The sequence below is a fragment of the Hippocampus bargibanti genome, linkage group LG03, assembly GCF_051943395.1.
Source record: "Hippocampus bargibanti isolate YZ-2025 linkage group LG03, ASM5194339v1, whole genome shotgun sequence".
In the NCBI taxonomy this organism is placed as follows: Eukaryota; Metazoa; Chordata; class Actinopteri; order Syngnathiformes; family Syngnathidae; genus Hippocampus; species Hippocampus bargibanti.
Window position 1 is genome coordinate 10,280,304 of NC_142736.1, and position 16,405 is coordinate 10,296,708.

A 16,405-nucleotide genomic window follows, 5' to 3' on the forward strand; every position below is an offset into this window, starting at 1 on the left:
AAACCATTGCCAGAGGTCTGACAGGAGCTTGATCCGCACCCCTCTGAAAGAAAAACCAAAACCCGAACAAATTTGTCGATCACACTCAACGTCATGCTTTTCAATTCCCAAATGAATGTGGGAATGGCAGTGAATGAGTTAAAGAAAAGTGATATTTTGGATTGATTTTCTTATACTTCCAAACAGATTTACCGTCGATTTAAATGTGTTGTTTTAAAATTCTAAACGGTGGATATGGTTCATGTCATGTTGAAATGGCTTCAAATGACTTCTACTGAGCGTATTTTACAAAGATTTTTTTCTTGTTTTTGAGTTGGTGACGAATCCTCACCCTATGTCACTGAAGGAACGCCCCTGACCGAAAAAAGGACACATTGTAGCAGTCCTTCCATCACGTCAATGCATTTTGCTGTACTTGTTTGGTCTGAAAACTTCGTGTTGCGCCAAAAAGAGGCAGAAGAGGGCAACAAAGCTCCGTGTAAGGAATGAATAAGCCTGTGGAAACGGGCTGATTAATTCCTTACACGGAGCTTTGTCGCCCTCTTCCGCCTCTTTTTTCTTGCTACATTCCCCCCCGCCCCCTATTGCCTCAAAATGGCACGGAATAAATTCTTTAATCGATTGCAAACGTTTATGCTTTCCTTGTCAGAACTATTTGAATCATATTCATAACTGGATGAGTAACAAGAAAGCATATTCTCCGAATCTGAAACCATTGTTTTGATTCTCCAGCAAGGCAAGACGTCTTGGGGTGACGCCACAAACAAGGGGGCAGGACCTTCTGAAACTGGCCACTTCCGGGTTCATTTTTTTTGCAGATTTTGGACACTTTAAATCATTTTTATTGGTGTTTTGCATTTGACTAAAAATATCATACTGCGTGTTTTGGGTATTTTAGATGCTATAAAACGTTTTTCTGATGGCAGTTAGGAAACAAAAAAGTGATGTCGGTTGTCCTTTAACCATTCAGAATAAATGCTAGATCACGTCAACGTAAAAAAACTCACCCAGTTGATCCTTTTCAGCAGATGCCAGCTCACCACAGGATAATACACAGCCCAAGACATGCCGGACAATAGGTCAAATTACAAAAATAGCCTTGTTTATGTATTATTTTTTTATTTTTTGGGGGAAGTGCACCTGAATTTTGGTCATGCTATTATAGTGATTTTCACATTCATATTTCAAGTTACCGTCACATTACTTGTTCTTGAAAACCTCTTGACTTTTTCCATTCTGATATGTTGCTGTAGGAATATGGCATAAATAAAGCTGAGAAGCTGGACATTGCTTATGCCTACTGCCTTCCACTGGTCCGAAAGATCCAACTTGACCTTCAGAGGACCCATGAGGATGAGTCTGTCAATAAGCTGCACCCTCTGTGAGTGTGGGCCGGACTATCTTTGACATGTAAAATGATGGGAACAAATCTTCAAATGGCAGCTGAGAATGTTTTTGATTAAGTGGCAGATCTTATTTGCAGATATTCACGTGGAGTGATGTCGCCTGGACGACACGTGAGGACTCGTCTATATTTCACCAGTGAAAGTCACGTCCACTCTCTGCTGAGTATTTTCCGCTACGGTGGTTTACTTGATGTAAGATGTGAATCCCTTTGATACTGAAATATGTGATCTGTCAGGTTACACCAAAAGAGTTTGTCTTCTTGTATCACAGGAAGAGAAAGACCAGCAGTGGAATCGTGCCATGGATTATCTTAGTGCTGTTTCTGAACTCAACTACATGACTCAGATTGTCATTATGCTTTATGAGGACAACAACAAGGTGATATTTTGTGTTCATTGTCATTCATTGTTATCTTCCAAGATCAACAGCTGCATAACTGTAAATGCAGATGAGAATATATAGTTGCAAAGAAATGTTTTCAAACGCTTTGGAAGATCCATGATGTCTGCATTTATTGGTCATAGTGTGTTATCTGACCTTCAAGTCAAAACTTGTCATTTGCCTGTGATGTCCTAATAAGAATCACTCCAATGTGGTTAAAATGTGGCACTCATACTGCTGCACCTCTAATGTCTCCTAAAATATGTTTTCTTCAATCGGTACATCGCCATTAACTCGTTCACTGCCAGATGATGTGCAAAAATGTGTGCACTCCAGTTCCAAGGTTTTTGTCATTTTCACTCAAATTGCACGACCCCCAGAATATTGAGTTTTAGGACTACATAAACATTCAATTCAGTGTGATAACGCCTAGACTATCTTCTTTCATCAGAAAAAGAGTTAATTCCCAAGTTATATAGTTCTGGAGTTATCTGAGATTGAAATGGGGGTGGCTGTACAAAATAACGCATGGATATTGATTTATTTAGCGCTTTAACAACAGCTGAATCTGTAACAAAGCGCTAACATGGACAAAAGACAAATGCTCCCCCCTCGTGGAAGGGAAAAACATTGCCAGAGGTCTGACCAGCGCGGTATCGGCACCCAGCGCAAGAAAAACCAAAACCTGAACAAATTCAGGAATGGCGCTCCACGTCACACATTTCAATTCCCAAATAAATTCAGGAATGGCAATGATTGACTTAAAGACAACCGACGACTCCGGACAAGTTGTGTCCATAATTTGTAAAATGGCTTCAAATGACTTCTACTGAGCGTATTTTACAAAGATTCCTCCGCATATAGCTGTATTTTACATTTTAAGACTCGCATTGAATATTCCAGAAGTCTTGTTTTTGAGTTGGTGACGAGTCCGTACGTGATGTCACTGAAGGAACGTCCCTAACCGAAAAAAAGGCACATTGTAGCAGTCCTTCCATCACGTCAATGCATTTTGATGTGCTTGTTTGGTCTGAAAACGTCATGTTGCACCAAAAACAGCCAGAAGAGGGCGACCAATCTCCATATAAGCAATTTATCAGCCTGTGGAAACGGGCTGATTAATTCCTCACAGGAGCTCGGTGGCCATTTTCTGCCTCTTTTTGTGTCATACATTTCCCCCCAATTTTGCCTCAAAATGGCACGGAATAAATTCTTTAATCAATTGCAAACATGTATGCTTTCCTCTTCAGAACTATTTTAATCATATTCATAACTGGATGTGTAACAAGAAAGCATATTCTCCGAATCTGAAGCCATTGTTTTGATTCTCCAGCAAGGCAGGACGTATTGGCGTGACGTCACGAACTGGGGGCAGGACTTTCTGAAAATGCCCAATTCGCAGCTCAATTTTTTTGCAGATTTTGGACACTTTAAGTCATTTTTATTGGTGTTTTGCATTTGAATAAAAATATCATACTGCATGTTTTGCGTATTTTAGATGCTATAAAACGTTTTTCTGATGTCAGTTAGGAAACAAAAGTGACGTCGGTTGTCCTTTAAAGTACTGTATATGTATGTGGTTTTGGATGTCCCACAAAGTCTTCTGTGAATTACGGGTAATATGCAGTTAAATTATGCTAAATCACAAACATTTTAAAGTTATTTTTATGGTCTACAAGTTCTTTGAAAACTCGAATGGTCGTGTAACCTGTGGACATGTAACATGTGGAGGGTTAGCTCACGCGCTAGGTTGAATCCCTGCATGGACTGGAAATGTATCTTGGATATTCGACTATTTCCTTTTTGGGGAAGAAGATGGTGAATTTTTAGGTGGTCAGAGAAAAAATAAAAGGCCCAACTGTGAAAATATCCGATGTTATTACGTCGACACTGGCAAACAAAATATGCACATATTTTAGCTGTTGTGGCATTATTAGGTGGAAGTATTAAAATTACATTATAATATGTTGCTCTCGTCATTGTGTCAGTAACCGCACATATTTTACTGATTGTATATTCCCGAATTTGTTCGGGTTTTGTCTTTTTCATGCTTGGATGCTGATAAAGCGCTGACCATGGCCTCTGCCAGTGTTTTTTCTTTTCCACAAGGGGGCGGCAGTTCCCGTTTTTTCCATATTTGCGCTTTGTTCCAGCTTCAGTTGTTGCTGTTGTTTTTATAGTGCTATATAAACAAGTATATGTGTGTATGTGTGTATGACAACTTAATTATGCTTCTGTTTTAAACTAATTGTAAAAGTAATTGGTGGAAATAGTGTGTGAAATGTTTGTTTTAAAGTTGTTGAGTCTGAAATTAAATGACACTAAAAATATTTCTTTTAAAAACATACCAAAAATTTCTGTGTGTTTATGATGGTTATATCATATACATTATCTTTCTTTAAAGGATCTCTCATCGGAAGAAAGATTCCATGTTGAACTTCACTTTAGCCCAGGAGTAAAAGGTGTTGAGGAAGAAGAGAATGCACCCACTGGTTTTGGCTTCAGGCCAGCCTCTGCAGAGGTAGCACGACAGGTACCAGCACAATCCACTCACCTAACGACAGCAGATGTGGTCATTGGCGGGTAATTGCATGTGTTCGCTTTTTGCTTCTCATTCAGAATGGACAAAAACAAACAGATCCAGGAAGCTTGGAGGACCTCTCACGCGATGAGACGGACAGAGCTGTACCACTGTCTGAGCCAATCACTATACAGAGGAGATCACCACTTATACGTCATCATAAAACTGGATCTATGGAGGTTCGTTGATCATGTTTTGTATATTCATCATAATCACATTAGTGTCCTCTGGTATTTGCTGAAAAACGTGGTTTGTGGTTTCTAAAAATTTCTCAGACTCCACAAGATGGTGGCAAAGCCCTATGTAGTATCAAAAATGTTACAAGATGGTGCCAAAGATATTGTCTTGGTGCCAGTTAACTATGTTGAAGTAACACATCTAAATTAAAAGGTTTGAGTTCACCAGAATGCAGTTACACAAACACTGCACATCATGTTATAAGGCTGATCATACATCAGATAAGAAAAATAACAAGTGTATGCGTGTGCTTGTGCGTGTGTGTGTGAATACAATACAATACATCCTGAATGATTTCTTCTGTATCATCCCTCTTTCCAGCTGTCCCCATATCTGAGAAAAGCCTTCAGATTTGTCATTTTAGGATTATTTTTTTATTGCTGGTGTCATAAACAGGTAGAATGTAGGTACAATGAGGGTCCCAAAGATGATTGATCATACACTGGGTTACAGTGTCTTCTTCTTTTCCTTTCGACTTTTCCCTTCAGGGGTCGCCACAGCGAATCAATGTCCTCCATCTATCCCGGTTTTGTGCATCCTCTTCTCTCACACCAGCTACCTTCATGTCCTCTTTGACCACATCCATAAACCTCCTCTTCGGTCTTCCTCTCGGTCTCCTGCCTGGCAGTTCAAGGCTCAGCATCCTTCTGCCGATATAGTCACTCTCTCTCTCCTCTGGTGGACATGTCCAACCCATCTCAGTCTGGCCCCTCTGACTTTCTCTCCAAAACCTCTAATATGAGTTGTCCCTCTGATATACTCATTCCTGATCCTATCCAACCTGGTCACTCCCAAAGAAAACATCTTCATCTCTGCTACCTCCATCTCTGCTTCCTGTCTTTTCTTCAGTGGCACTGTCTCCTGTCCATACATCATGGTGGGTCTCACCACCGTTTTATACACCTTTCCTTATGCGCACTTCTTCCCCTCTTTTCCACACTCTCCATTTCTCTGGACAGTTGACCCCAAGTACTTAAAATCCTCCACCTTCTTTATCTCTTCTCCCTGTAGCATCACTCTTGTACTTTGATCCCTCTCATTCACACACATCTATTCCGTCTTGCTGCGACTGATCTTCATTCCTTTCCTTTCCAGGGCATACCTCCACCTCTCTAGTTTCATCCCCACCTGTTCCCTGCTCTCGGTACAGATCACAATGTCATCTGCAAACATCATGGTCCAAGGAGATTCTTGTCTAACATCGTCTGTCAGCCTGTCCATCACAATAGCGAATAAGAAGGGGCTCACAGCGGACCCCTGGTGGAGTCCCACCTCCATCTTGAATTCCTCCGTCACACCGACAGCACACCTCACAATTGTCTTACAGTCATGATACATGTCTTGCACCACTCTGACATACTTTTCTGTCACTCCAGATTTTGTCATGCAATACCATAGCTCTACACTTTCTCCAGATCTACAAAGACACAATGCAATTCCTTTTGACCTTCTCTGTACTTCTCTATCAGCATTCATCAAGCCAACACTGCATCTGTGGTACTCTTTATTTTATTTTATTTTATTTTATTTAGCATGAAGCCATGCTGCTGCTCACAAATGTTCACTTCTATGTTGTGCTATTAGTCTAGCTTCAACTACTCTTTGCCATAGTTTCATTGTATGGCTCATCAACTTTATTCCGCTGTAGTTATTACAACTCTGCACATCTCCCTTGTTCTTAAAAATGGGCACCAGTACACTTTGTCTCCATTCTTCAGGAATCTGCTCACAGTCTAAGATCCAAATAAAATTGTGTAGTGCCTCTATTTTTCTCCTTTTTGTATTTTTTTTATGATACTAGCGCAGCGTGTTATACCGGAGGCAACTTCCTTGTATGTTCTACATAATTGGCAATAAAGATGATTCTGATTGTTGAACAACCCAGTCAGGAACACCACTGCCACATCTCCCGGACACTTCCATACCTCGATTGGTAAATCATCAGGCCTGAGTGCCTTTCCTCCCTTCATCCTCTTCAGTGCCCTCCTCACTTCATCCTTGCTAATCTTTGCTATGTCTTGGTCCACAACAGTCACATCTTCTACTCTTTGTTCCTTCTCATTTTCCTCATTCATCAATTCTTCAAAATACTCTTTCTATCATGCCATCACACTACTGGCACCTGTTAAGACATTGCCATCTCCATCCTTAATCACCCTAAGCATTGTCTTTTATCCTTTTCAATTATTTGTCCTATGTTTCATTCCTCAAATCGTGGTTGTGCTACCCGATAATTATGAATGCTATTTGTTTGGCCTTTTGTTATGCCGATTATATTGATTTATTTTGTGCTCTTTGTTTCAGGTCCTTTTAATGATATACTGTATGTTGATGTGGTGATATAATATTTTGTTCAGAATTTTATAATTCTCTGCTCAAATTTGAAGCCATTATTGGTGACTGCAGTGTTGAATTAAATTTCCGAAATAAAATGAATTTCCTTCCAGGTGCTGTCAGAGACTTCATCCTCCAAAGTTGGGAGCTATCGCCTTTTCTCGTTTTGCTCTCGTCAGTCGCCAGACATTAAACAAAGCGGGTTAGGTAAGTATCACGCTACTTTTCAGCATGAATTTAGATCATGAGTGTCACAGTCATGACGGCCCTCCAAGGTCTGTCATGAGTGTGAAAATATAGTGGTCAAGAAGAATGGTTCATTCAATGATTGTGTTAGTTTAATGAGTGGTTTGGTCACAAGAAAATACAATACCGTATATCACTTTATTTATTATGTATGAGAAGTTGATATTTTGGTACAGATTTTAGCAATTATCATAGAAGTTGGTACTTTTGATGTCCTTTCACGGGCCACATAAAATGATGTGGTGGGCCAGATCTGGCCCCGGGCTTTGAGTTTGACACCGGTGTATTAGATAATGATGACGAGCCATGTTGTTGCTCATCTGATCTTTTTTTGGTTTGTTTTTTGTTTTGTTGTTTTCTTTGTTCCCAAGCATTTGGAAATCATTGTTTGGGATCACCAACCAAAGGGATAGTTCTGAATCAACATTTAGATAAGGGTACAATTATTCCACTTGAGTCATAGTACGTGTACTGAAGGTACAGAGAAAATAAAATGGGTGTGCCATCAAACTGAGGTAAATAGTCATACTAAAATGATGATTACATTTGAACTTGCAATACTTTTAATCATATCAAAGCGGATCTAACAATAAAATAGTCTGTGTTAATAATTTAATATCACAGGAATAAAAATAGCCAAGTATGTATCGATTCTCAACCCCTTCAACTTTGCAATGCTATCTTCGAGCTTTCCAACTTATTCAAACTGGAAATGACACTGCATTTTTCTCCATTTTAAAAACTGAAATCCTAATTTGCACTCAAATGTTAATTTTCAGTTGCAATTGAGCTGGAGGGCAGACAAACTGCCAGACAAAAATTTTGGTTTCATTGAGACGTTATCTGTGATTCCTCAGATATGCATTCATTTTCATCAGTCATGCAGAAAGAACCCGCGACTGAAAGTTACAGAGTCCGAATTTTCAAGACACTGAGCTCTTTGCAGAACATTCAATGGTAGTTGTCTCAGCCTTGTGCAAGAACTGTTGCGATGGGAGAGACATTCATTCAGGTTGCATGGGTGCTTTTGCTTCTGTCTGCATGTTAACTTTTTCTATTGTTTTCTTTCTTTTGTTATTGTCTTTTCTCTCTTTCTGTCGCTCTATGGATAGTAATTTGAGTAACAGCATGATATGTGTAGTGGTGACTAACCGCCCGCCCCCCTCGCAGGCTCTCAATGTGCCGGACTGTTCAGCACCACTGTCCTAGGTGGGTCATCTAGTGCCCCTAACCTGCAGGACTACGCACGCGCACATCGCAAAAAATTCTCCACCAGCAGTCTGTCCTACAAAGACGGTATGTGTTTGAGAATCAGCACTGCGGAAAAAAAAACAAAGGAAATGTTTCATTTTTACTCTATTAATTTCAACATCCAGAATGGGGTCCACATTTACCTGTGGGCCTGTAAATATACAGTACAATGTATACTTCAAGAATTACACTTAGAATGTGCACTTCTAACAATCCTGAAACTTAGACATATTATATATGTCAAGTAAGAGAGTGATTATTATTCATGGCCATACATCAATAATTCATTGTTTTGGTCAATGCATATCCATTTTTAGTCACACAACTGTGTTCTCCCCATCATTCTCTCTCCACGCCATCTTGATGAGAATGTTTCATTTCTGCAGTTCATATACGTGCTACTTCAGGCCCCGTTCAAAACTCCGATTCGTGGAACTGTCACCTCTTCTAACTTATTTTTCAGATGTAGTCTAAGATCATAATCATACTTACGATCAGGAGTGAAATAACTGCAACACTGCTTTTTCCTGTTTCAATTTCAAAAATCATATTTCACGGGTGAAATTTACTACATTGTTCGTTGTAGTACTGTAATGCTGTTAGTGTTTTGGTTATCTGTAAGCTATTGGTGTTTTTTTTTGTATTTTTATCAACAGAATCCGTTGTGACTTGTTGCGCCTGCCTGTATGGTGGGGATTTTTCCCCCTCATTTGTTCATTACCTGAATCTTCCCCTCCAAATCATAGTATGTCATTATTATTTCTCGACATGAATCCTGCACTTTCTTTCTGTTGTCTCTTCAGTGTTCAGTTAATACTGGCACTTGACTTGAGGATACATCCACATTCATCTAAGTGCCATCGAAAGTACTTCCAGAAACAACTAAAAATATTGGTCTTTATATAGGGAGAGAGAAAGTTATTTCTCAGTGTTGGCATCATCATAATTTGGCATTGCGGTGGTGCAAAAATACTAGTCATTTTCTGCCCAATCAGTACAACGCCATAATGAATAGACAATGCCAATTGGGAGCTGGATGAGTTGTACGCCTTCCACGGTGGTGTCGCTGAGATTGAAGTCTTCCATATTACTCAGCCGGTGTTGGTGTCTTGTCATATAAGACCTCTTCTCTTTTCTGCTGTCATACACACCGTATCGTACTTGTTTGTCTTTGTCATCCATCTTGTTGCGTCTCATTTTGTAGTACTCGACACATTTTGCTCATGATCCAGTCTAGTGTTGGTGTCATATTTTTTTCTCATACATGATACAATAACTGTAGAGACAGGGCCGCCAAGTCAGCTGTGTTTTTTTTATTGCCAATTACATTAAACTGAGAGCTGTTCAAGTTCGTAATGAAGAAGGGTGCAAATACATTATGAAAAAAGAAAGTAGACCTTACGAAACTATTTTTTTGGCATATTCTATGATAATATATGACCAACAATTTACTGCGGATTCTAGTAACAGTAGTGAATTTTTGTTTCCTCAGAATTGTTGTCTATGCCGGCAGTAAAACGATTTTCTGTGTCGTTTGCAAAGCATCCGACTAATGGTACGTCTGCTTCTTTCAAGTATATTATCACCTCACGTTTATTCTGTCTTGCATGTCTTCAACCTTTTTTTTTACATTGTTTCTAATTCCACATGGCCCTGCAGCATTTTAGTTAGTTCCCCCCAGATAAAGGATCAACTCTTGTATCATTCTCACTTTTCTAACGTTGACATTCTCTTTCTAACCAGGGTTCCCACTAGTTCATAGATTTGTACCATGTAACTTGTGTGTGTGTGTGTGTGTATATATATATATATGTGGTAATTGATTCAATTTTTGTTTTGCTTTATAATGTATGTATTCCCATAATCTTGAATTAGGGAGCTTCCATTTGCAGAAAAAACACTCCATCCTACAAATTGTACAGCTATGATTTTTATTTTTCTAAAGATCCAAAAATTCTCTGGCTGGTAGATTGACTTAATTAATGAACACAACCAATCAATGAACAGTCAACTGCTATGCAGTATATTTACTAGTATTGTTTGCCGTAATATGAGGAACTCTCTTTAAGTAGTTGAACATGAGTTGCTTTTACGATCAGTTGCGCTGCATTACTTTGATGACGTCACTCCTAGTCTCTGGTTTTCAAATCTTTTCAATGCCTATCATATCGTTTCACTGTTTCCTCTTTAGAAAAGCACATGCATAGCAAAGGCATTTGCATTCCATCCATACTGCATCGATTGTATTCAAAATGTACAGTAGACTTTGTATTCTGTTTTTCCTTGCGGCATTACAGAAGTTTAATGTGACCTTTGAGATGCGCAGGACAGTTCAAAATGGAATTTGATTTTAGCTTTTCTCAAGCTTTACAAATGTATAATATTTCACAGAACGGTGTGGTGCATTTGCAAGTTCCGGATATTGTGGAAGAAACTACCAGTATGTTGCTTACGTGTATGGCCAGCGAGCTGTAGTTTGCCCACCCCTGCTCTAAATTGTACCTAGATGTGAGTGTGTGAGCGTGGGTGGTTGCTCTTCAGTGTGCCCTGTGTTTGGCTGGCAGACAGTTCAAGGTTTCAACCCTTGTGAGAATAAGCGGATTTGAAAGTGGATGGATAGATGGAATATATGAATGCATGGGTCGATGAATGAATAAATAAATAAATGGCTTGTAAATCTTAATGAAATCTTATTTCACCCCACAGCCCCGATGTAGGATTGATCAAAACAGCGAATGTGGCTCTTAAAGGACAACCGACGCCACTGGACAAGTTGTGTCCATAATTTGCAAAATCACTTCAAAGGACTTCTACTGAGCGTATTTTACAAAGATTGCAGGGCATATAAGCTATATTTTACGTTTTAAGACTCTCACTGAATATTCTGGTAGTTTTTGAGTTGATAACGATGCCTGACGTGACATCACGTCTGGAATGCCCCTGACCGATAAAGCGACACACAATGCATTTTGGGTACTTCGTTTGGTCTGAAAACTTCATGTTGATGGCGAAATTAGAAGGAAAACACATAAATAACGCGATGGTGAATCGTTGTGTGTTGCACCAAGGCTACTATTTGATACTAGTTGACACAAATTCCCAGCAGACAACTCAGCCCATTTCCAATGGAGCTTGGTCGCCATCTTATGCATTTTCTGGTACGCTACATTGGAGTCCTGACAGCTCGAATTGATACGGGAGTACTTCTTTAATCAATTGCAAACATTTATGCTTTCCCCTTCAGAACTATTTGAATCATATTCATAACTGGATGTGTAACAAGAAAGCATCTTCTCCGAATCTGAAGCCATCGTTTTGATTCTAGAGCAAGGCAAGACATCCTGGCGTGACGTCACGAACAAGGGGGCGGGACCTTCTGAAAATGAAACTTTCTGAGGTCATTTTGAAGTAGTTTTGGGACACTTTAAGTCAGTTTTATTGGTGTTTTGTGTTTGACTAAACATATCAGCCTGCATGTTTTGGGTATTTTAGATGCCTTAGATGTTTTTCTGATGTCAGTTAGGAAATAAAAAATGGTTTTGGTTGTCCTTTAAACTGCTCATATATTCATTCTGTCATAAGTGAGCCATGAGGTTAATTGTGATATTTTCAGAGGTCTAATTGGACAGGAGGAGAGTTGTCTCAGTGTCTGAAACTCATGACAAAAAGTTAGCGGACACTCGGGCAGACAACTCTGAAAAGTTGCCAGCCTGATTTTTCACAACTTAAAACACATAGACGTCTAATCGCCCCAAAAAAATAAAAACATTGTTGCGAAGTTTAAAGTTTTTTTTTTTTAATTAAGGAAGTACCAACCACAAATGCTCCCTTGCCTAATTTATGGTAAATATACCTTGCTTAAGATTTTGCTCCAGTTGCCGTTTGTCGTCATGGTGTACATACAATGCAGCGTATGCGTTGTTGTCTGTTCAACGCTACGTGTACTCCACTTTCTCAGCGGCTTTCAAAGCCCTGAAGTACACTTTTCAGTCAGGGTGTAGTCCGAAGCAGGCTTCTGATTGGCGAACGTTCGTTTGGCAATTTGCATACTCTGCACCAACAGCCAATCAGACGCCTGCTTCGGACTACACCCTGCCTGAAAAGTGTACTTCAGGGTTTTTGTTTGTAGTTTTGCTTTATTGAATAAAACAAATGGTTGTTTTGAAAGAAAAAAAAAACACTTTTTTTTTTTTCTTGAAGAAGTTGTCGGCCATTCGGACCGAGACGTTTTGAAAGTTGTACGCCCGACGTAAAAGGCGCACGCCCCGGGTCACCGGGCAGACGCTATTTCAAACACTGGTTGTCCACATAATATCGGTGTCGATTGTTTGTTGTTTAGTGACATTTTGTACAATGGTTTTAAATGGACACATGCACATTTCCTTCACTGACTACCACCTAAAAATGGGAAGAGGGTGTGTGGCTATATAGCTGAAAGGTTTTCGAGAGCAGTTAGGTTTACTGATTTCCCAAAACAATTATATAACTGATCAACACGATCAAAATCCTGTAGAATTTTTGAATGGAAAAGTGGGTCATCCTTGACAAATATCAGCTGTGTTTAATAGACTTTGCTAGCTATTAATACTGTCTTTCCGTTGTCCTTGGTCTACAACTTATTTTTGTTCTGCTTTTTTTTCTCCCGGTTGAAAACAAGAATTTCCTCCTGACATTTTTGCTGACAGTTTTGGTGGGAACCCTGCTGATTTTTATTTTTTTTGCCTTCATTTCTCCTCATGAAAGTGTGTGAGCGCCTCTGCATGCGTTTGTGTGCACATGCATGGTAACTATGTAAAATGCACCTGTTGTGATTATTGAGATTCGAATGACATCCATTGTTTGACAGTAAATTAACACAAATGTTTTAACCCTTTTCCTAGTGCCTGTGAGTTAGAATTATCACACTGGGTAAAATAACATAACTAGTTATTGTCCTCTTCTCCTACAGAACCAAAAAGGGTCACTTTTTATTCCATACCTGGTTTTACTCTGATCAGGGCTGTATTAAAAGATATGTATCACATTGTCTTTAACTGACGTGTGGTTTCAGTACAGTAGTGATTCTTTAGTCTATGTTTCTTTCCTTGAATAAAGTACAGAAACCCCCACATTGTCAAAGTGGCCAGGGAACAGGTGACATTACATTGCAACTGCTTTCCTTGGGAAGTTGGAAGAACATTCAATCCAAAAATTTTTCACAAAAATAAAAATGAAGAGTTACCACACACACGGGAAAGAATAATACTTCACAATCTGGATCACAGGACAATATTTGTCAATTAAGGATTTTTTTGTTATTGTGTTTTAATTTGAACATCTGTGAAATGGGTTGTCACCTTTGGAGCGTGAGGTAAATTTTGTTTTAACTGAACTTGAGTAGTAAATCCTGTGATATGGTCATTCGCAGATCAGCCTGAATGCCCGCTGCTCATTTTGTCAGCGAGTTTGTGTCAATTGCCCCGTAAATTGTCTGAGTTCTTTTATTTAGAGACCTAATATTTTGAAGCTGACATTTTTGTTTGGCACTGTTTTTAATTGGTCTTGAATCTTTTCTGATTGTCTATCAGTTGTAAATAGTAGATGACAGATATTCGGACAATATTTTGATACTAAGATCCGGGTTGAGTGAACGCTGGCGCATGTGGCTGCCGCTGCTCACCCACAGAAAAACTTATCCTGTGACTGTAAAGTGACCTTGAGAGTTTTGAAAGGCTCTTATAAATGAAATTTATTATTATTATTATTATTATTAGTAGTAGTAGTAGTAGTATTATCGTTGCTATTATTATTATTATTATTATTATTATTATTATACATTTAATTTCTAAGCGCCTTTCAAAAATCTCAAGTTTGTTAATTTCATTTGATTTTTTTTTGGGCTATAATTAGCATCTGTTGCAATGAAATAGTTTAGGACTTCCCATGTTGATGAAAAAGCTTATCTGCTGTCAAAATTGATTCACCAATAATGACGATCTGTAAAATGATAGGCTGCTGTCACTGTAGTGACTGCTGTACCTGAAAGGGTTAATAATAATAACATTAAAAAATCCCACTCAAAATCCCCCTCTTGAGTTTTGTGGCTGCATGACAGACAAGCAACAAATTCATCTGAATGTCTCATGCTCATGTTTACATTTTACAGTTTCCATGTTCTCCCCATGCTTGTGTCGGTTTTTGCCAGTGTCTGAGATTAATTGAAGGCTGTGACATTTCCCATTGTTGAACACGAGTAACGTTGACTGACTACCGGTAAGAATAGTACAGCCCTTCTCACCTGTACTCACCTGGTGATGGCTCGAATGACCCATGCCTCAATATAAAACAAGTAGCATTCATATTCTTAGACCATACCTGTCAATCTGTACGTTTTTGCCGAACGTTTATTATGCATTTTAAGACGTGCACGACGTACAAGAAAATCGGTACGGAAAAACGCAAATTTGTCAATTATGGGTACCATCCGGTACTTTTTTTTTTTTTTTTGCAAACGAAGCGAGCGGTTTGATGCTACTGTGCACATGAGTGTCGTGCCGAGAGGGTATTCTCACTTGTGAGGAAAATCAACACAGAATACAGAAAGAGCATGTCAGAAGACACACTTGTTTCCTACTTACAGGTGAAGATGAATTACCCTGGCAATTATTGTTACCTTCAACAAACAATCAAAAGATATGCTCATGTCAGGAAAGAAGGCAACAGTGGCACACAATAGAGAACACTGTAGTAATTAAGCAACACTTTTAATTTCATCATTTATTAAGAATATGGACAGAATGATATAACGAAACACATGTACAATATAACATGTTAAACTACATAAACACGTTTGGAAGAAAAATATGGTGTAAGATTATTTTGCATTTTGTAAGGGAAAATACGACAGTTTGTAAGGGCATGGAGCCCTGGAGGTTACAGGTATGTTAGACCAAGAAGAATTTGTGGAAAAACGTGCATCTCCCTTACCCAGTGTAGTGGTTAAACAAATGCTTGTGACATCTAAGGTGAGTCACTTCGAAGATTGAATGCAGCAAATGTATTACACTGGTCAACTGCAAATTTTAATCAGAGATGGCTATTCATATGTATTTTTGATGTTTCAGAACAAACATCCCCCTGATAGGATAGGGTGTGGTGGATTAGGGCAGATTTGGAATCAGTTCAAAAAAATCATGAAAAGGGTTAACTTACATCTCAAATTTAAAAAACTAATTGTAAAAATGTGTTGAGCAGTGTTAATGTCAACCACTGTATCATATTAAGCATCCAGACAAGTGTATCTACCTCTTCTTTTTCTTTTCCTCTTCAGAACTTTGCTGCTGTAAATTGGGATTTTCTCCATTGTGAGACTTGTCTTATCTTATTCTCTATGCCAAAAACAAGTTCATTTTCCCACATTACTCGTTGCAATTACCTAATACAGTTGACCAAAAACAAGCAAAACCTTAATACCTCATTCCCTGCCAGACGATGTGCAAATGTGTTCACTCCAGTGCACAGGTGTCAAAGTCAAGGCCCGCGGGCCAAATCCGGTCCGCCACATCATTTTTTTCGGCCCGTGAAAGCGAATCAAACTTGTTAAATTCCATGATGATTGCTAAAATCTGAGCCAAAATTTCATATTTTTGGATGTCAACCACAATAAAAGTAATTATTCTTGACTTCAGATTTGAAAACAAGTTATTCATTAATTTGCTGTGTGCTCTGTATGTAATATTTGAAGGGATTTAAACATTCTAATGGGTTCCCCAAATTCATAACGGACCTCGAGAGGAAACCATAACTACAATGTGGCCCGCGGCAAAAAATGACTTTGACACCCCTGCTCCAGTGCCAGGGTTTTTGTCATTTTCACTCAAATTGCAGGATCCACAGAATATTGAGTTTTAGAGCGACATAAACATTCAAAGCAGCGTAAAAACAAACATAGACTCTCTTCTTTCATCAGAAAAAGAAGAGTTAATTGCT

At 38.9% G+C, this 16,405-nt stretch overlaps 1 protein-coding gene across 5 annotated transcripts in view; it reads left to right on the top strand.

Annotated features, from left to right (window-relative positions):
* ppip5k1a (diphosphoinositol pentakisphosphate kinase 1a) overlaps window positions 1-16,405 on the top strand; it is a 48,438-nt gene that overhangs the window by 25,283 nt on the left and 6,750 nt on the right. For 2 of the 5 annotated variants that reach the window (XM_088991879.1, XM_088991876.1), the window contains exons 20-27: window positions 1,254-1,381; window positions 1,484-1,598; window positions 1,678-1,785; window positions 4,193-4,321; window positions 4,408-4,548; window positions 7,054-7,147; window positions 8,357-8,482; window positions 9,930-9,992. In XM_088991879.1, coding sequence (XP_088848005.1) covers window positions 1,254-1,381; window positions 1,484-1,598; window positions 1,678-1,785; window positions 4,193-4,321; window positions 4,408-4,548; window positions 7,054-7,147; window positions 8,357-8,482; window positions 9,930-9,992 — 904 coding nt within the window. The remainder of the gene's footprint in view (window positions 1-1,253; window positions 1,382-1,483; window positions 1,599-1,677; window positions 1,786-4,192; window positions 4,322-4,407; window positions 4,549-7,053; window positions 7,148-8,356; window positions 8,483-9,929; window positions 9,993-16,405) is intronic. The other 3 variants (XM_088991877.1, XM_088991878.1, XM_088991880.1) reach the window with 2 other exon arrangements.